Source organism: Maniola jurtina, chromosome 12, assembly GCF_905333055.1.
Source record: "Maniola jurtina chromosome 12, ilManJurt1.1, whole genome shotgun sequence".
Classification (NCBI taxonomy): domain Eukaryota; kingdom Metazoa; phylum Arthropoda; class Insecta; order Lepidoptera; family Nymphalidae; genus Maniola; species Maniola jurtina.
Genome location: NC_060040.1, coordinates 14,993,701 through 15,014,361, shown reverse-complemented (window position 1 = coordinate 15,014,361; position 20,661 = coordinate 14,993,701). Strand labels below are relative to the sequence as shown.

The 20,661-nt window shown below is 42.7% G+C and overlaps 2 protein-coding genes across 4 annotated transcripts; one reads left to right on the top strand and one right to left on the bottom strand.

Annotated features, from left to right (window-relative positions):
• Positions 1–270: 270 nt before the first annotated feature.
• Positions 271–8,757, bottom strand: LOC123870206 (tetraspanin-10-like). The gene is made up of 6 exons (XM_045913413.1): positions 8,481–8,757; positions 6,786–6,930; positions 5,946–6,064; positions 5,330–5,419; positions 2,416–2,544; positions 271–2,101 (listed from the first exon to the last, which is right to left on the bottom strand). Exons 1-6 carry the CDS (start codon positions 8,544–8,546, stop codon positions 1,871–1,873), a joined length of 780 nt encoding a protein of 259 aa, XP_045769369.1. The 5' UTR covers positions 8,547–8,757; the 3' UTR covers positions 271–1,870.
• Positions 8,758–9,044: 287 nt separating this feature from the next.
• Positions 9,045–17,561, top strand: LOC123870203 (nuclear receptor corepressor 2-like). Of its 3 annotated transcripts, XM_045913405.1 has the most exons (11): positions 9,045–9,184; positions 9,375–9,495; positions 10,386–10,579; positions 12,393–12,684; positions 12,758–13,055; positions 13,133–13,267; positions 14,731–14,772; positions 16,309–16,466; positions 16,843–17,061; positions 17,263–17,399; positions 17,434–17,561. In XM_045913405.1, the coding sequence occupies exons 1-10, from the start codon at positions 9,102–9,104 to the stop codon at positions 17,392–17,394; spliced, it is 1,674 nt and encodes a 557-aa protein (XP_045769361.1). In that variant the 5' UTR covers positions 9,045–9,101; the 3' UTR covers positions 17,395–17,399; positions 17,434–17,561. The 3 variants fall into 3 exon arrangements, with proteins under 3 accessions (XP_045769361.1, XP_045769360.1, XP_045769362.1); XM_045913404.1 differs by having other exon boundaries at positions 17,263–17,514; XM_045913406.1 differs by lacking the exon at positions 14,731–14,772 and having other exon boundaries at positions 17,263–17,514.
• Positions 17,562–20,661: the final 3,100 nt, after the last annotated feature.

Genomic DNA, 20,661 nt, shown 5'->3' with positions numbered 1-20,661 from the left:
AACGACTTAACTCTAACACACGTTTTGGTTACCGACTCGCATCTACGTACATACTTACTATTTATTATTTCAATGCAAAATACACTAATATTATGATATCATTATATCTTGTTGAAAGATTAGGGCACTTTTTAATTCCTCATAATGTATAGATATATTGTAGTAAAGTGATACATGTTAAAAATCGCTTTCCAGAACGAATGATTTTAAGTTTTCATAAATCCCTTAAATACAATTTTAGAGAACACATTGGGCAGTCAAAATTGTTACATAATTAAAAAATATGTAAAGTACTTACAAATAATTAAATGCAGTTCTGATAACGAGACAAGCAATTTAAAAAATCAGGTTGTTTTGTCTTCTTAGATCAGTTTCAGTCTTGATGTCATATTTGATTGTGTTAGGCGCATAGTCCGTTTTTCCTTAGTTAGCTTAAAAGATAAATAAATGGCGGAAACCTTTTCATAGCCGCGCTTTGCTGGCGCTGCAGGCCCTCTGGAGCGAGGTTCCACTCGTACGCTGTCATCGCCGGGTGGCGTGCGCCGCGAACTTACGCATAAGCGGCAAGCTTCTTGCTTACCTTTTAAGTGAACTAAGGAAAAGGAAAGTACGCTAATGTAGTCGAACACAAATCAAATCCCTAAATGAAAGTACACACAATTTAGCGATTCCACTGTGATTGATCGTGTTCCGCTTTATTACATATACATAAACTCGGAATACAATTATTTTAGCAGATGGCGGGAAATATTATATTCGATCAGTTGCCGGATCGCTCGCGGCCGCGATGTTATGACTAGTGTGTATAATATATTAATATTCTTTTGAAAGTATTTATCAACTATGTTTGTACACGTCGACCACGGTTCCTCTCAATATGCTACAACTTTTATGGTCGTAATAATAATATTATGTTATTAATGTTTTTGATTACAGATTACTTTAACTTACATCTAAATAAATAAATATTTATTCAAAAACAAAATAGTAAGATTATTTTTGGGAGTAAAACAATTATACTTAATAGGCTTTTGTCAGTCAAAGTGTAAACAAATGAAAGAGAATCGAGTATTCCAATCACTGTAGGTTACGTGTGATGCGTCCAAATTAAGAATACGTAGATATAACGTTTATGATATTGACGTTTCAACAGGAAATGTATTTATATTTATTATTTTGAATATATTTTGTAGTGACAGACGCACTTGCACGGGTGCAGAAACTGATTTAATCATAAAGAATTAATGATAAAGATAAATTTTGTAATGCTGTCTGTCCAATCAACATAGATATAGAAGAACCATAGGCGCAAGTAGTGAGTTAACTTGCAGTTACATTTGGAATGTCAGTTGTATAACTGTGGCAGGTAAGTCAGCGGCTAGTGTTGTCTAGTAACTATAAAGTATATATTGAGTGTTTCATGTAGAGAGCCCGGTTTGGGAGAACTTTCTCAGCTGTCACTTTTTGGCTGAAGCATAACTAAATTAGTGAAAGTGTCCTTGTGCAAGTGGGTCTAAGTTAAATATGTGAAAAGAAATTGTCGTCAGCAGAGCATCTTCCGTGCATGTGACAATGTGGCTAATTCTACTTTACACAATGTGTAAACTAAATCGCCAGCTCTGTATGTGCTGCCTGTTCACCTGCAGATAGCATCATGTAAGGGATAGCAATGTACATTTAAAGAGCTGTTATTTTAGTTTATAAATTGTGTATTGTAACAGAATTAGCCACACAATGGAGGTCCAGATAGAGGGAACTGACTTTGCTATTCTCACTTTGGACGTATTATACGTTTTAACATCGTAGCGGAGCCTCACGATAAGCTTTTCTCGTTCGAGGTCGCTCGGGCTCGTCGGGCGTCAGGCGGCGCCTAGGCCTTGTAGCGCGTGTCGGGGTGCGCGCGCAGACACAGCGCCAGCGCCAGCAGCAGCGCGGCGCCGTGCATGGCCAGCAGCACGGCGCCGGCGGCCAGCGGCGCGCGCGCGGCGCCGCGCAGCGCGCCCAGCACGCGCGGCGCGCACGGCGCCGCGTGCAGCCCCGCGCCGCCGCCCGACGCAGCGGGCACGCGCCGCGCCACCGCGCACTCCACCTCCTCCGTGGACTGCGCCCGAGAAACGAGAGAAAATTCAAAAAATGTAAATCCACTCGATTTCCAAAATGGACATTATTTTTGTAATCAGAATTCCGAAAAACCTCGGAAATAACAGGCATATAGATCTGTTGAATTAATTTCCAGCAGGTGTACTGACCGTGCAGCACGAGGCGGGCACCCAGTAGTAGGCGGCGGGCGCCTGCACGCTGAGGTCCAGCTCGCCCGCGCCGCGCGCCCACGCCGCCTGCTGCCAGTCGCGCGCGCTCTCCACGCCGCAGCACTGCAACTGCGCACCGAACATCGTCACATATCGGTGTACTGACCGTGCAGCACGAGGCGGGCACCCAGTAGTAGGCGGCGGGCGCCTGCACGCTGAGGTCCAGCTCGCCCGCGCTGCGCGCCCACGCCGCCTGCTGCCAGTCGCGCGCGCTCTCCACGCCGCAGCACTGCAACTGCGCACCGAACATCGTTACATGTGCACTATACCGTCACACAATACGAGACAGCACCGTCTAGTGTGACGATTATCACGTTGTTGATAAATGGTTCTTCTCTGTAGGAAAGGCATTCCGAACCAGTGGTAGATGCTTTTGATGATTCAAAAGAACTTGTAAAAGTGTTATTGAATAAAAATATTTTGAATTTGAATTCATAATTCATAATTGAAAGGTCGGTTCAAACCCCTCCCGTTGCACTATTGTCGTACCTACTCCTAGCACAAGCCTGACGCTTAGTTGGAGAGGAAAGGGGAATATTCATTTAACATGGCTAATATATATATATATATATATATATATTTATTTTCATGTACCAAAATTGTAGTTACAAAGGTATGGCTAATGTTCTTTTTTTTTAAAAAATAATAATAATTGAACAGGCACTAAACTAGCGGCACGCTATGATGGCCGGTTTGACGTTTGTCCGCTCATGAAGTTCCGTATTAATTGATAACGACTTTGAAGGAAATAATTGTATTACTTTATTGACGATAGTGATGTGCAGAGATTCATAAATTTTATCGAATGTAGTTTTAGGTTTAGGACTCAAAATTTATTTATTAAATTGATTTCTTAAATGTATACAAGTGTAGAAAAATCAGTTTGCACCATTTAAGGGGTGAATGTACTTGTGAATATGAACAATTTTCACTATGTGGACAAACCTCTGAAATCGCAAAAAAATATCAATAAATTTTTAAAAATGGAATCTAATACGATCGTCACATAGGATCGCTGGCTAGCACAACTACTACCTCCGGCAAACTCGCGTCAATGCTCAATGCAAAACAAAGCAGTTTCGAATTGACGTTGCTTCGAAAAGTATAAACTGTCAGTGCAATGCGATTGTGATATAGTTTTGACCTGGCTTTGGATTTCAAATATTGATACTGCATTACTGTTGACCCTTGCTCGTTAATTTGGACTCTGTTCAAGCCCTTTGTTGTGGATTTCGTCGATATGACCGAACGTACGCAGAGAACTGTTCTAAATAGTCAGACACGTGAGTTCGTAATACGCCTTCGTAACTATTTCGATCGTGAAGCTCAAAATGGAGGGCCAATTTTACCTATAACGTCAGTGGTTGAACGCGTAGCTGATGCGCTTAATATTGGACAACGAACTGTTAGACGGATAACTAAAAAAAAATATGGCGAGACTGGCACAGAAGAAAATAAACTTCACACACCAAAAAAGAGAAAACGAGCAAAACCAGTCGTAGGCATCGATAGCTTTGATGCCGATGCTATCCGAAGACATGTTTACGGCTACTATTTACAGAAGGAGTATCCAACAAGAAAAAAGTTGGTGCATTCACTGAAGGAAGCTGGATTATTCTTCGGTGGGGAAAGTTCTTTAACGAAGATTTTGAAGACCATTGGATTTCGATACAAAAAATGTAACAAACGCAAAATATTGATGGAAAGATTTGATATAGCGATGGCAAGGTATACTTTTTTACGGCAAGTGAAAGAAATCAAAAATTGGCAAAATGTTGTGTTCTTGGATGAAACATGGCTTAATGCTAACCATACTGTAGGCCGTTCTTGGAACGATGACACAGCAGCATCTACTTCCAAAGTTCCTGTAGGAAAAGGATCGCGACTTATAATTTGTCACGCCGGAACCATCAACGGGTTTGTCGAAGGTTCTCTCATGGCTTTTGCGTCAAAAACCACTGGAGACTATCATGAAGACATGAATGGAGAAAAGTTTACTGAATGGTTTACCTCAATGTTGTGTAGCCTCCCTGAACCATCTATTATAATTATGGACAACGCCCCATACCACTCGATGCAAATTGACAAGCCACCTGCCCAATCCCAAAAGAAAGCTGATATCGTCGCATGGCTTCGTAAAAATGGCGTAGATGCAAACATGAATATGTTAAAAGCGGAATTAGTACGTCTTTTAAAAGAAAACAAACCAACCAAGATCCGATACGTCATTGACGAAATAGCATTAGAACATGGGCACAGAGTTATACGGTTACCGCCTTACCATTGTGAGTATAATGCGATTGAGTTGGTGTGGGCTCAAATTAAGGGATATGCTGCAAGACACAATACAGAACCCCCATTTACCACAAAAAAAATGCTAAAATTATTAGAAGAAGCTTGTGAACATGTGACTAAAGGAGACTGGGAAAAGGTTGTGAATAGAACTGTTAAATTAATAAGGGAAGATTATGAAAGAGATGTGAAAATAGATAATATTATAGAAAACGAACATATAATTATTAATGTATGTGATGATAGCAGTGACGACAGTGAAAATAGTAGTATGGACGAATCTGATTAATTATGGCCTTTTGTGGCACCTTTTTTGGTATCTTTTGTATTCATATGTTTCTTGTGTGCATATAAAGTATGTATATTCATTTTCGTTCAAATATTCAGTTCGTTCAAATAAATTAAATAAACATATACATTTTTGTTTTATTAAACATATTTAATCAGGTACAAAAACAAAACTTAATTGTTTTTTGTTCGAGAATAAATTGACATTCCACATCACTATTGTAATGTGTCAAACCGGCCATCATAGCGTGCCGCTAGTGTAATTACGTTGAGATCTCCAGAGACAATGTTAAAACGAGAGAGCATTATATCGCCGCCATAAATCCGTTTTATTTTAAGTGGAACTTCTAAGTCTGAGCAAAGTCAAATTACACTGCGCCTGAGAGCATCGACGCACTGAACAAATGAAACCTGCGTATAACAATAATAACAACACTTACCCCGCGCTGGATGGCGTCGAGCGCCTGCGTGCGCGCCGGCAGCGCGCCGTACTCGTGTAGCAGCGAGTGCCGCAGCCGCTCGCGCAGCGCCTGTCACAACACCGGTTATGAGACCAGACCGAGGGGCCTACTGTGTCAATGTAGAAAGAGAAGAATCATACATCATCATCAGCCTGTGGACGTCCACTGTTGGACATAGGCCTCATCATACATCAGAGAGCCAGTAATGCACTCTGACCCATGATATCCATCAAACTGTCCTCTGATTACTTTCTTTGGAGGTTTCCTTACGTGTTCCTTCCGAAATGCATAAAATAAATCCTAGTAAACTGTCAAAATGCACTTTAACTAGGTACCATTGGAGTGTCACCCCCTCACCACCAGCTGAGGTTGAGCTGTGTTCAGAGCACTGTGATATGACCACCATAGCAACAGGACGATCTCCCTCCGAGCGCAGCTCAGGGCCCAGTTGGCTCAACAGAGAACTTGTAAATATTATAGTACTTCGCTAGCGCGATTCAGGCTTCCTAGTGAGTGGTTACCTATGGCAGGTTTGTACATTACTTTTGTCACAGATTTGAAGGGCGTGTATGTGCGTGTGTCTAGTGTGCGTCACCTGCTGCAGCTGCGGCTGGTGCGCGGCGCCCCACCACGCCGCGGCCGCCTCGGCCACCGCGCTCAGCGCCAGCAGCGCGAACGCCGCCGCCAGCAGCGACGCCGAGCCGCGGATCGCGCCTGCGAACACCACTACTTGAACACCAAACTCAACTCAAAACGAAGACTCGACTGTTTGACCTCATTCCACCCTCCTTCTTCTACAACCGCACCGCACGCCACCGCAAGCAATTTTACCCTCACCACCTGGGTGCCTAGTGCACATCAACCGCTCGTTATGCCAGATCCTTTTTTCCACACATATGCAAACTATGGAACCAACTCCCATCAGCGGTGTTCCCACTAGATTACAACATGGGGTTATTCAAGGGGCGGACCAACAAATTCCTGATAGGCCGGCAACGCATCGGTGGTACCTCTGGTGCTGCAAATGTTCATGGACGGCGGTAATCACTTAACACGAGGTGACCAGCCTGCTCGTTTGCTCGCTATTTTTTATATTTAAAAAAATTCCAAAGTAACAGATTGCATAGGATAATAGATTTCAATTTTCAATGGCAGTATGCATATTATGGTACGACCCTCTAAACCTAGTTTTCAAAACTATCGGAAATATCTAGAGATTGTACCGTACGCGAGAGTCTATGTAGGGAAGAGTGAATATAGTATGTCATGAGTGTTACGACTAGACTGCCGAAATGCTGAGGTATGACGAGATGTATAAAATATTTCTATGGGTATTTTGAAACTTGTTATAATATTCTAAAAAAATATTTTGTAGAAGTAACAGGAGTGCAAACCTCCTCAGTATGATACATTAAAAGCATTATACTAAGCTTACCTGCTAGTGCAGCGATAGCTCCGAGTGTCAGCACCACCGCCCACAGGCCGAGCGCGCACAGCCCCGCGCGCCCCGCGCCGCCCTCCGCGCCGCGCCCGTCCCACAGCGCCCACGACACGAACGCGCACACGCCCGCGCCCACGCACTGGGGAACCACCACATCTAAACTGACTGAGGGAAATCCTTTCCGCTGTCTTAGCTACAGATATCATTATTTTGATGCTAGTAGCTAGGACGCTTCAACATGGCAGACATGTTTTCCATTCCTTGGTAGCAGTTGCTCTTTTCAAACCAGGGTACATTTGGAACCCTCGTAACTTTAGACTGAAGCTGACATTAAATTATCACTAGTACCTACTTCACCTATTTGTCTTTCAAAAATGTAATTAGCTACTTACCTAGTTACCATCTTATATATAAAAATCAATGTTTGTATGTTTGTGTTCTATAAGCGGCTAAACCGCTGATTAGAATGTTATGAAACTTTGGTAGGGTGTTCTGAGGGCGCCCAAGATGGTTCCTGCATCAAAAAAACTATATATATATGAATAAAAAAAACATGTTTGTTTATGGCATTGCAACGCATGCCAGGTACAGCTAGTATTTTATAAATAAATGCTTAGATAGTGAGATAAACATGGATTGGAATTTCATGCTAATGCTATGCTAGCTAGCAAGACATAATGTTGTAATGGGGCCAGGTATATCTTCAAATGCAAGTTGAAATTTCTTGTGCTTGTAATACATAAAATTCAGGAATTTTGTCATGAAATCAAAGAGATAAACAATTATGAAACCTTATTATATGTAATATTAGTTTCTTTTTGATTGAATCAGATCTGTAGCCACAAATAAGAATCTAAACCATAACAAAGTCTTATAAATTGAATACATATAAAGTGCAGTGCTATGTCAAGACTGGATACATCAAGCTAGTATAAACTTCCTGTTACTTCACATCTGCTTCATATCACAAGCAACATCTGCCCTGCTTGTTGCTTTTATTTGATCTTTTCCAAATTAGATTATTTTACAATATGAACAGTTCATAAATCTTCCTATATACTAGTTACAGCACAAAACACACACAGAATTTTTCATCTGCATGCATTTAAGTTTTTGGGGTTTCATAGCAAAACAAGAAACTCTTAAAGTTTCTTCCAGTCTGTCTATCCATCTGTCTGTCAATATTTAACCAACGCACAGAGAATGTATTTAAATTGTGAGAAAAAAGTTTATTTTTCAGGTACACACTGACTATGGATTATTGGAGTATAATCAACTGTCTAAACTCAGTAGCAAATTATATGTAAAAATTAAGTAGGTACTAAGAAGATAACTGGAAAAACATGATGTGATAACATTTGATAAAGTGAAACATTAGGCTGATAGGAAGTAAACAGATGTGGTGTAAGTACACTGTACAGCTGCAGTCTACACATAAAGATCTAAGTATCAGTATCTAAGTCAGCATCGCTCCATACATACATATATAACATAGAATACATAAATAATATATCAACCCGGTGCATCTGTCTGTTTACAGGCGTTAATTTAACTTTTGAATGGATTTTACTCAAACACATACAGGGTACACGTGAGGGTTTATTGAAGGCTTGTTTGTACATTTATAACTTAAAAGCCACCAGAACGACCTTGCTTAGCTAGTCATAACATTGAAAATGAAGCACTCACAAGGAATATAACGTTGAACATGATCAGCAAACACTTCATCAGCGAGTAGCAGCGAGACATGCCCATGATGATCGCAGATCGACCGCGCGCGATCGCACTTTACTTCACTACTTTAGAATTGATATTCGACAAAAGATCTACTTATTACATAGAAATGAATATGTTTGGATGATAATTAATATAGTTTTTAAAGAACACATTCCATCATATTATTTAATATTTTGTAAACATTGCTCTCCGGCCACAAATTCTTTACAACAGACCACAGGTAATAAAAAAGTTGTGCAGAGTGCAGGAGCAAAAAGCTAAAATCTGTCACCAAAACCATCTATAGTTTATTGTACATAAAAAAATATATTTTTATTAATTTACTTTTTACTTTATTTTTATTTTTATACTTATCTAACTCTAATTTTAAAGTTTGATGTAGCCTAATACATGCATTTATCATATTTTTAATGCTTCATGTCATAATAAAACAAAAAATTCAGCTAAGTCATAGACAAAAATCCTCGAAGCAAACGCGAGTGCATGAAGATAATAAATGAAAGGTGCGAACACGAACGAACTTTTGACAGCGAACATGGATGTCTCTTGTATCTCCCATGAAAACATAAATAAATGGCCACCGTTGCTATTACGATTTTCCTAATCACACAATTTTATGTTTTTAAGATGGACGACGCCTCCACGGTGAAACCGAGGTATATATAATTGGCGTCTGAATCGAAAAACCCACGTTATAAGGACTAATTTCGCAACAAGTTTTTGCAAATTAAAAAAGCCTCAATGACACAAAGTTTCGCGCCACTGTTATGCTATATTAAGTTAGTGCTTGTGTTGTGCCCGCGTCGCGTCTCAGTGATGTTATCAATGGGAACGAATTGTTTTCAGAAATATATCCCAGCGAGAGCAACGGTGGAGCATGAATTCCCAAAGGCTGGAGGAAATAGTGGCGGAGCTGATGAAGCCCATCAGCGACGTCCGCCGCAGCTTCGACACGGACCTCAGCGCGGTGAGTGCCCCGGCTGGCGGCCCGCGGCCCGGCTCGTATCCCGCCAATTTCACTTGTGTGCGAGAAACTCTCCAAAACCTAAGCAACGAACTTTACTCATGCTTACACTCTACTAAAACTAAAATATCGATATAATAAACAGGAAACATTTTCTGTTTGAATGTCAAACAGTGAAGCACCTAGCTGCACACAAGCTGTAAATGATACTAAAACATTAGGAACAATCTGTAATAAACTGCACCAAAACCAGTAAACATGTCCTACTTAGTGCAAAACAAACATTTGTTCAGTATTGGATAGGAAATAACTTATTCAAAATCTTTAAAATAGGTTTAAGTAAGTACTAGAAAGTGTAATGTTATGCTTAATACTTTCTCATCTTAACAATATTGTTGTAAGGCAAAAGTTGAAACAACTTAACAAGTTGAGTTTAGCAGTTCTTAAAAAAGTATTGTTTTGGTGGGTAATTTCTGCAAAACTTGTCTTTGTAAAAAACCCAAGCTTTGAGGTTACTTGATTGGTCCATTCCTGTAAAGCGCAGCAGCTAAGTCTATTATTATCTTGTAATATTTCCCACAATCTGTATACTGTCTGTTACTCCAACATTCTGGGATCATTCATTCTGGTCCCACATTCATATCCAGAGAGACATTCATCAAAAGAATCAACCACCTTATTTAGTATTTTTTAGAGTTTATATTTTGAATATGAGCATGTTTTACATTGCACATACATATATATTGTTATAGTGTTTCACATTGTAGTAGGTACGCAACATTTTAAATATAATTTTTAAGTGAAAAGTGTAAACAAACATTCATTATATCACTCCTAGATGATTTTGATTGAGACTGTTGGCCAGAGCCATTATTGTCGGCATGTCCCTGTAGTTGTTGGAGGAATACCTGACGGAGGCGGGCCTGCACGCGCTGGACGCGGAGGAGCAGGGCGGCGCGGCCGTCATCCCCAACTTCGCGGAGCTGGCGCTGCTGCTGCAGCAGTCGGCCAGCATCTACAGCCGCAAGGTGGACTTCCTCTACCAGCACGTCCTCGACGTCAGCGACTCGCTGCACCAGAGCACGCAGTATGTTCTACTACTAAACTTTTTTTAGATATTTTTTTTTATTGAATTTCTTATTTGGGGTTCAAGGTTTTGGGTCTACATTCTAGACTGAAAAAATAACAGGTTTGTAACTCATTTAGTCTACAAGCTAGAGACCTTGGAACAAATTTTTGTAGTCCATGCAGATGAAGTGAAATGGTGAGCATCAGCTAGTTGCTGAATATTTGCACGAGCTTGTTGTACAGTGAGCCGCGTGTTGCTGAGATGGGGTTGTCAGTATCTGCAGTGTGCACAGGGCTCGGGCTGTCAGGCCACAGTGTGTCACAATGGCTACAGTGTGAGAGTAAACAGTAGCTAATGTACAGCATTTTTCTGATCACAGTTATTTGTCTTGTTATTTACCTTTGTATTTTACAGTCAAGAAAGTCAAAGTCAAAGCTATTTATTTAAAACTAGAAGATGCCCGCGGCTTCGCCCGCGTGGATTTCGGTTTTTTTAAACCCCGTAGGAACTCTCTGATTTTCCGGGATAAAAAGTAGCCTATTTGCTAATCCAGGATATTATCTATCTCCATTCCAAATTTCAGCCAAATCCATTCAGTAGTTATTGCGTGAAAGAGTAACAAACATACACATACAAACTTTCGCCTTTATAATATTAGTGTGATAGTCATCAGTGTACATTTTTAACCCCCAACCCAAAAAGAGGGGTGTTATAAGTTTGACGTGTGTATCTGTCTGTGGCATGGTAGCTCCTAAACTAATGAACTGATTTTAATTTTGTTTCTTTTTGTTTAAAAGGTGGCTTGATCGAGAGTGTTCTTAGCTATAATCCAAGAAAATTGGTTCAGCATTTTGAAAGTTATCAGCTCTTTTCTAGTTACTGTAACCTTCACTTGTCGGGGGTGTTATAAATTTTTAATTTACACTTGTTGATTGTTAATTGTTGAATATTTTTGTATTACAAAAAAGGGCCATATATGCAATTTATAATTTTAAACTGCAGAATTCCTTACAGAGAAAAAGGAAATGTGTTTTTACAGTAGCTTCACAATTAGATTTACAATACTATAAATGTACGACAAAACATTCTGAGTTACACATAATAATCGGCGATTTATATGACAGGCAAGCTAGAACTCGTAAGAGGCTTCTAGTATCTGCGTCAGGAAAGGCATTTGTGGGAATCTGAACTGTAAATGTGTAAATCTGTAAGTGCAAGCAAGTGCTCTCGGCGTGATCTCGTGCCTTCTCTACAAGTTCTCTATTTTCATTTGCTTCCTTTTCTGAGACAGATGTCACACATCTCAGTCTAGCCTTATATTATATTTCTCCCTCTCCAATTTCTGCATCGTCGCGCTCTCATCTTCCTCCTCCCTCTTGTTTCTTCCCTCGCTGTTCTCCTCTCCGTCGCACTATTTTGACCCAAACCTAATATTATATATTAGGCTATTGTATACTTTTACAGTAGCCAACAAGAAATACTGTACATCAACCTTTAGAAAGCACTTTCGGCTTCGTAGAGCGTCATCTCTGTCCCTCATTCCTGCGAAGTTTTTCAAATCAAATCAAATCAAATTATTTGCTTAAATGCGGGTTAAATAGGTCTTACAAATTCATATTGGTATCACCACATTTGCCATGGAATAGCGTGCAAATTTCGTGCATGAAACATTAACGGTTAAAATCACTCAAAGTCCATAATATTATTTTGTCTGTCTCAAGGACAGAGACAACGCTCTACGAAACCGCTATCTCTTTCTAAACGTTGATGTACAATATTTCCTGCCAGGTAATATATTTAGGTTCTCTGTTCAGTGCGGTGTGGTTTACAGAGAGATTCGCAACGCGACTGCGGCCGAGGGCTCGGTGGCGGAGGCGGCGACGCCGGCGGGCGCGCGGCGCAAGCGCAAGGCGTCGGGCGCGGCTGAGGACTTCGCGGCGCTGGTGCTGGAGGGCGGCGCGGCGCCGCGGCGCGAGGCGGCGGCGCGGCCCCCGCCCACGCTGCCGCGCATGTTCGTGGAGCTGGAGCCGCGCGCGCCGAGCGACGCCGACGCGCCGCTCTGCGACTACGCGGGCGAGCCCGTGGGGCTGCTGCCCGACTTCCACGTGGCCTGGCGCCTGCAGGTACGCACCGGCCCGCGGCATGCCCCTCACCACACCGCGCCCCACACTCACGAGCGCATCCTTACTGTCGCAGGACGGATTCCTGGTGGAGGAGCTGCGGAACGCGGCGACCGGCGGCGCGGCGCCGCGCCCCTTGCCGCTCGCCGAGCTATCGGCCGCCATCGCCGCCGCCGCGCCAGCCGAGCCGCCGCCGCTGCCGCCGCGCTCGCCGTCCCCGCCGCCGCCACCGCGCTCGCCCTCGCCGCCACCGTCCGCCGCCTCGCCGCCGCCCGCCGCCGAGCCGCCGGACGCCAAGCGCGAGCGCAAGCGGCGCAGCGACGTGTGCCTCGAAGACGTGCTGGACGCGCAGCTGCGCCTCACGCTCACGCCAGGTACTGCCGACCGCACAGTCGTCCGAGCTCCTGCCTCGAGATCCGCGGCGGCTACTGTAACGAGTTGTTGTGTTCAGCGCTGCGGCGGCGGCTGCAGACGGAGCGCGAGTTCAGCGTGCCCGACACGTGGCTGCGGCGCGTGGTGCGCGCGCGCAGCCGCGCCGTGCTCGAGCACCGGCGCGCGCTGCACGCGCAGGCCGCCGACGAGAAAGGTACGCCGCAACGTGACTACACCACACTTCAGTTCCATGACGTTACCTACGTCTAAAACGATAGGAGCTCTGATTTTTAGGGTTCCGTACCTCAAAAGGAAAAACGGAACCCTTATAGAATCACTTTGTTGTCTCTCTGTCTGTCCGTCCGTCCGTCCGTCCGTCTGAAAACCGCGAATTTGTGGTCACATTAAAAAAAAATGTGTTTCAATTTTCAAAGTAAAATAACTATACTAAGTGGGGTATCATATGAAAGGGCTTTATTTGTACATTCTAAAACAGATTTTTATTTATTTTTATGAATAATAGTTTTTGATTTATCCTGCAAAATGTTGGAAAAAATACCTGAGTACAGAACCGTCAGTGCGCGAGTCTAACTCGCACTTTTTTTCTGTCTTATGAAATGGGATGTCAAATGAAAGAGAGGAAACATTTAGGAGTACATAGTTAATATAAGTAGCTATGGTACCGTATTAAAATACATTATACAGGGTGCAACCAGAACGTTAGCAATGTTATACATTACCACTATCATAACACAATCCAATGACAATGACCTTGCCTTATCTTATAGTTTTAGTGAGTTAGTCCTTTTCAAACCCACATAGTATCATGCAAAACTCCGGTCTATGCCCCTCCTACGACGCGGCATTGACTTGGAGAGGCTTTTTCGTAGTTTTCGGTATCTGATCAGTATTCGTCAGTACTATCACCTGTTTCGTTTTTGCTAGCGGTCTGGTTACACCCTGTATATCAAGCGAAAGAAAAACAACTTATTTCAGCATTTATTAAAATTAGTCAGGTTTTAGTTAAGAACTTTTAAATGAAACCGTTACCTCTAATTGGTTTGTAGACTGTATCGTACTGAAACGCTCAAACGCTTTGCGATGTCTGTGCCGGCAGAGGTCTAACCGCAGACAAAAGTTATTAGGAACAATTGGACCCCATTTGCAATGAGGTGTGAAACAAAGAAATCCTATCCGAACATATGTATGGCAATAATGCAACTTTTAAAACTGCATACAAAGCATAGACTCGACAGACTCAAGAAGAGAATTCTCTGTCACTCGCTATACAAATGTAGTTTCATTCCCAATTGAATTTTAAGCAACCCAAGTCAATGAAATTTTGTAGATATGTTTTGGTAAATTATGACGATTCAAAAGCACTCGCATAAGTTTCTATTTGAACAAAAATATATTCTATTCTATAAAATAATATCTGTGTACCATGTGGTTTGTCAGATTTATTCAAATTACACGGGTATGAGGATTCGTACGTGAATCCTTGAACCCATAAGATGTAACTTGGAAATCCGGAAAAGTACAAATACAGACAGAGACAGAGATATTAGTTCGTAGAACATGTACAAAATTTCATTGAGTTTGATTGGTTAACATTGAAGTGGGAGGCAGACTGCGTTTGGCGACAGCGCACATCGCTGACACGTTTGCTTGTTGTAGAGCTGCGCGGGTTCGACGCGGCGCTCTCCGCGGACGTGGGAGGTCAGCCCGTCCCCTCACTCTGCTTCTGCCTGACACCTTCCACAAATAATTGCACTAGATATGAACTGAATCTACCACAAAATTGTCCACTTGGAGTTGTGCGATGCGAGGATATGTTCACAGACCATAGTATGATCAGCTCATCTAGTGTCATTATTTATCGGAACCGGCTACTTCTTTGTTCTCATATTTATTACGTTGGTGTTGGTTAGGTTGTACACAATCTTCACACTAAACTTGATTACTTGAAACTTGGTTGATAATAGTGCCGTCTCTTTCCCAACGTGCCCTGAAGAAAAGGCAAGCATTATTTTTAGACTTGTCAATTTAGTAAAAAGTTTGTGAACAACTGAATTAGCATTATTATTATTATAAGTATATTATGTAGTGGAATGTTTCCTAAATAGAAGTAGTGGAATGCAATGTAAAGAGTAGTAGATATTTGGATTGGATTGGATTGGATAATCTGAATTAATCAAGGAGTTCACTCGTAGATCTTAGACTAACATAGACATGTTTATTATTATAATTTATTATTTATATGTATTGACTTTTTTGTAGCTATTTTTTTTATTTTTTATTTTTATTTATTTAATAATAGACTTAATTTAAAGAGAAACATTTTTTACCAGTTGTTATAGACCAAATCACGATTAGATAAAAAACAGACTGGTTTTTGGAATTTTGCAGCCCAAACAGACTTTAGTCTGTGCTAGGGCTGACAAAAAAGAAAGAAAAGATTTTAAGATTAAAAAAAAAAGTTAAGCCTATATTTCCATTTTTTACAAAAAAAAAAAAAATTTTTTGTGCATCAGTGTTTATTTTCAAAAAAATATTTAAAGATAGGATAGGATAAAGTTTAGATTATAGCACTGAGTTTCAACAGATCTCGTCATAAAGGCATTTAAAACTTTCAAAACCGAATTCTAGCAAAAATTTCTTTATATAGACTTTTAGTGTTCTCTTTAAGGATAGTTAATATTGAATTATAACCAGAGCGGACTCACTCGGTCGTGCTTCCAAAGTTCTCGCTCTACTCTCTCTAACTCTAATGAGAGAAGAGAGCTAGAAAGAGAAGCATTCATTAAATCTGAGGCTGCAGCGCTGTGCGAGTGCATTGCGCTATTGCGTCGCAGCTGGTCGTTCTTTATATCAATGTGTTTGCGGAGTGAGCCTGGAAGGTACGATTAAGAATTTAGTGATTGATAAAACAACGATAACATACGCTCTCTTCGCACCCACTCTGCACGGCCGCCTCGGGCTGAACCCCTGCGAGTGTGAGGGGCTGCTCATTGCTGTACAATGTACATATTGCCTCGGCGCTGCGCAGTGTAGTGTTTGTTTGTCGGTTTATCTTTCGACCACGTCGCGGCGGTTACAGTTAAAAATCTGGAGAATGACATGACTACTTTTTATCCCAGAAAATCAAAGAGTTCCCACGAGATTTTTCGCAGATGAAGTCGTGGGCGTAAGTTATCGTGTCGTACAGGGCTGCTAGGTCTCGACGCGGCAGTGAGTTGTGTGTGTGGTGCGCAGGGTTCGCGGGCTGGAGCAGCGCGGAGACGACGGAGGCCACGCAGCTGGCCGCCGCGCGCCGCGCGGACGAGAGCGACGACGACGGCTTCTTCGAGCAGAGCTCGCTGGGCGACTCGGACACGTCGCGCGTCGACGACTGCAGCCCCGCCGGCCCCACCGTGAGTCGTTCCCTCTTACTCGCACGCACGCTGCACACAGGTGCAGGCTGAGTGAGAGGAAATGATTAGCGCCCCCATTTCCCATTGGCTTTCTGAGTGCTCTCCACAATTATTGCTCTGAGTGGAGAGTGAGAGCATGCTGTTGCGACCGACATTAACGGCCGGGACGTACTCGGGAACGAGATGCGTGACGTGTGAACAACAATCAACGTTTGGTATTGGTTTAGCATAACTCTATCTCGAAGCTATTTCAAAGCCGTCATTGTATGACAGTAACATTTGTTTAGACACTGTTACTCGTAGGTGAAGCGACACCTGCATGCATTGTGTGAATATGTGATAGCCAACTAACTGTACGTGGTGTGTCGTTACGCAGGCGCTGCCGAGCGTGCCCGAGTGGTCGTCGTGGCGCGCGCGGGTGGTGGCGCGCGCGGCGGCGGGCGAGGCGCGCGGGCGCGACGTGCAGAGCGCGGCCGGCGCGCTGCTGGCGGCGTGCGGCGAGCTGCCGCCCGCGCCGGCCTTCCCTGCGCTGCTCGCGCGCACCGCCAAGGACCCGTCCGACGTGGCCGAGCTATTCCTGGCGACGCTCTTTCTGGTGAGTCCACGCGCGCCCCGCGACACGCGGCGGTCGCCCGCCCTGCCGCCTCGCCCCGCACCGGCTCCGCGGGGCGCCTGCTCTCTTGCTGCCGACTTGTCCATTGCTTTGCTAATATTTTGTCACTTGTAAATTCAAGTACATAACTCAAGTAAAGCTTCTAGCTGACGGTATCCATAACAACGAAACACACATTCGCAGGCGAACGCGGGCAACGTGGAGATCGTGCAAGGAGCGCCGCTGTCGCTGGACTCGTTCCGCGTGAAGCTGCTCAGCGACGACCAGCGCCTGTACCGCGCCGCGCTGGCCGCGCCCGCCGAGCCGCACGGGTAGCGCCGCCGTCCGACAGCTGCCGAGCTGGACGTAGCTCTCCCGTAGGGAGTTCCGCACGCCGCGGCCGCGCGTCGCCGCCGCAGTTTCAAGTCGTCTGCGTACCTCGTAGGATGCTCGGAACCTCGGAAGGAACGGTCGGCTTTTTATATTTTTACGCGATTTTATTAAGGTTTAGATGTACTCTGTGAACACAGGTGAGGCTGGTTGTTGCCACGGTCGCTCGCACGCTTCATCGACGCTGATGGGTCATATGAAGCGTTCCTAAACATTGAGAAACGTCGAGCTATGCACGGCCGTACACGCTGTGCTCATTGCAGGGTACCTCGAAGCGAGCAGCGGGTCCGCGCCGAGTAGCGCGAGAACAAACCAGCCTTGGAAACTGTCACGAGTTGGTGGATAAAGTTTGCGTTTCCTTTTAATTAATACCAAAAAGTGTAGCCACTGTAGTGCGAGGACAATTGAACTAGGAATAACGCGGTGCTGGGAACTTGCAAGTGATAGTGTTGTAGTGTGGGGAGTTGTTGGTAGCTACATATCAGTGAGCCGAGGCGAGCCTACTGCATAGCCTACTTCCTTCCCTGTCCGATGTACAAAATCATGCTGTAACGCTGTACAGTACTGCTACTTCTATAAGTCTCATGTGCTGTTTGCACAGAAAAGCGAAACCTGACGCCAATCAAATACAGACCTTATTGCTTGACGTTAAGATTTCAAACGCAAGAACGACCGAGACTTGCGCTATCTCGCTCATAATTCCCGCGTACAAAATATAGCGCGTAGGCAACAACCAACAAATAAATAAATAAAAATATTTTTTATTCAATTCAACTTTTCTAGTACTTTTGAATCCTCAAAAGCATATACCACTGGTTCGGAATGCCTTTCCTACTGAAAGTAGCCACAAGAATTTATATATGGGTGCCCTATTGAAGCTTTGCATCTAATGCGGATGGACGCGCGCTGTGGATTGGCTGAGATGTTTTCGCTCCATTCGAAAATAAGATTTTTGCGCAGGTACATCGGTGTCACTTATACAAATGGTAGTACTGTCGTGGGCTCTCGTTGGGCCGATGTGTGCACGCAGCGTTACAACATATACCATATAGTAGCAGCTACATATTTTAACTTTTTTTCTGCAATAAATGCAATTATAGTTATTATATATTATAATTCAATTCTTTGAATAATATTTTTACTGCACATAATCTTGCAGTTCTTACAATGGTGAAATGTGAATCTAATCTTATGGCATGCCATAGTTTTGTTATATTGATCATTGTAAATATGTACCACGTCCAATTTGTTGAAATATTAAAATTATTTTTTCGCATTTTCTTTTTATATAATACTTATATATTTACTAACATTTACATTTAAATAATTTTCATGGAAATTACATAAGTAGATAATTAAATTAGATTATAATATGTGAATATTTTGTAAAATAATATATTTGTAAATATAATAATAGTTTTAGAAATTGTGTGTTTCTGTATAAATCGAGTATAACAAGTGGTTGTATAGTTTGCGTAAACAAAATTAGAGATTATAGTGATTGTATCTATGTGAGTACAATCACTACCTGCGCACGAGGGGCTGCTGTCCGCGGAGGACAGAAATGCTTCACGAGATGGAGGCCAAAAACTGCATCACATAACGCACACCATGGACTACATGGAAACACACTAGTAAATAATATGAGGAACTTGTCCTTCGCGGACAATAGTCCCTCGTCTGCACAGGCACTTACGTCTACCACGTGTGAAAGTTATATTTACCATTTCCAATATCGTGGCACAGCCGTCCCTTTTGACAATTATTTTATTAGAATAAGAGAGAGTATTTTGTAACATGGTAGATGTAGAACATTCACTGTAACTTATCGCGTGCCATCATGTTGGCACCATTGCTGTTCACACAATCATAAACCCAAGTCCTATGGAGTAAAGCAAACAAAGCAATATGGTGCCAACATAACGGCAGGGGACAAGTTATAGTGAACGGTCTATTGAAGTAGTATTGGCATGGGTATTCAATCCGAGCTAAACCCGGCGGAAGACTGCTGGACCATGATTGTTACCATCATTACATTACAATACAGATACATAGTGTAGTACCACCACCAAACCGAAAAATATTGCAAATCGAAGATTAGAAAGCAATTTGGGTTTCGTAGAGCGTCGTCTCTGTCACTCATCCTGTGTGACGTTTTGTCGCTGTGGTTGCGACTCTACGAAACCGTTGCCTCTTTCTGAAGTGCGATGTGCAATATTTCCTGCCGGGTACTGTACAATGTACGTGCATTGGAGATTTGCAACATTTGTCTACAGTAGAAATGCGCGAGAAAATGTATGTAAGGGCGACTTTATAAATTTATTAAGAATCGTATAAAATAGTACAAAATCAGGACCGAATTTTGTCTAAATAACGAGGTATGCGTGGGGCAGCTGATAGTGGAAAGTTTGCTGTCTGGTCTGCACTGACCTTAGCTTTTAAATAGTTCACAGATTCAATAGAATTTCCTCAGAGGTTGGACATAGTATGCAGAAATGGTGCCAAAGAATTTCCACTCGATCCTTACCCATGTGCATCCTCCCTCAGCGCTGCATGCCGCATGCACTGTTCAGTGCATGCGGCAAACATTCAGTATAGTATAGTGTGCCTCTTACGCATTTCATGCGAGAAGCTACTTGTTGAGCTTTTATGTAAAGTAAGGAAAACTAAAAAATAATTTTATCAGTGACTAGGTATCATAAAATTGTTATTATAAGTAATGTTTAAAATACCATACAAATCGATGTGCCTTGGGTATTTCTTAGATGCAGAGTGCACTGCATGCTCTGCGTTGTAACATAGTAATATACAATTGTACATATACTCGTACTTAGGTCAATTAGGCTATGAGCACAATGGAGGTTAGACACTAAGCGAATCTTTGTATGAATGTGTAACGATCGACTGGCTCAAAGAGTGGCCAAAATATTAATAAATGTTTAACTATGAACTACCTGATACAAATGCGTTTTATTTGGCGACAAGTTGACCCATCCACACTATCGTCGTCGGTCGAACGATCACCACTACATCATTATCTTATAAATTCTACCAAAAAGCGGTTTAAGGTAGGTAGGTACTTGTTCAATTTGAATGATTCGAGTTTGAATCGAGCAGCGTTTTGCGACTCGTAGGTACGACGCAAATCATGATGGAACTTCAGCTATTTCGGAGCGGAGTTTGGAGCTGTGGCTTATTCCGTTCGACAGCCTC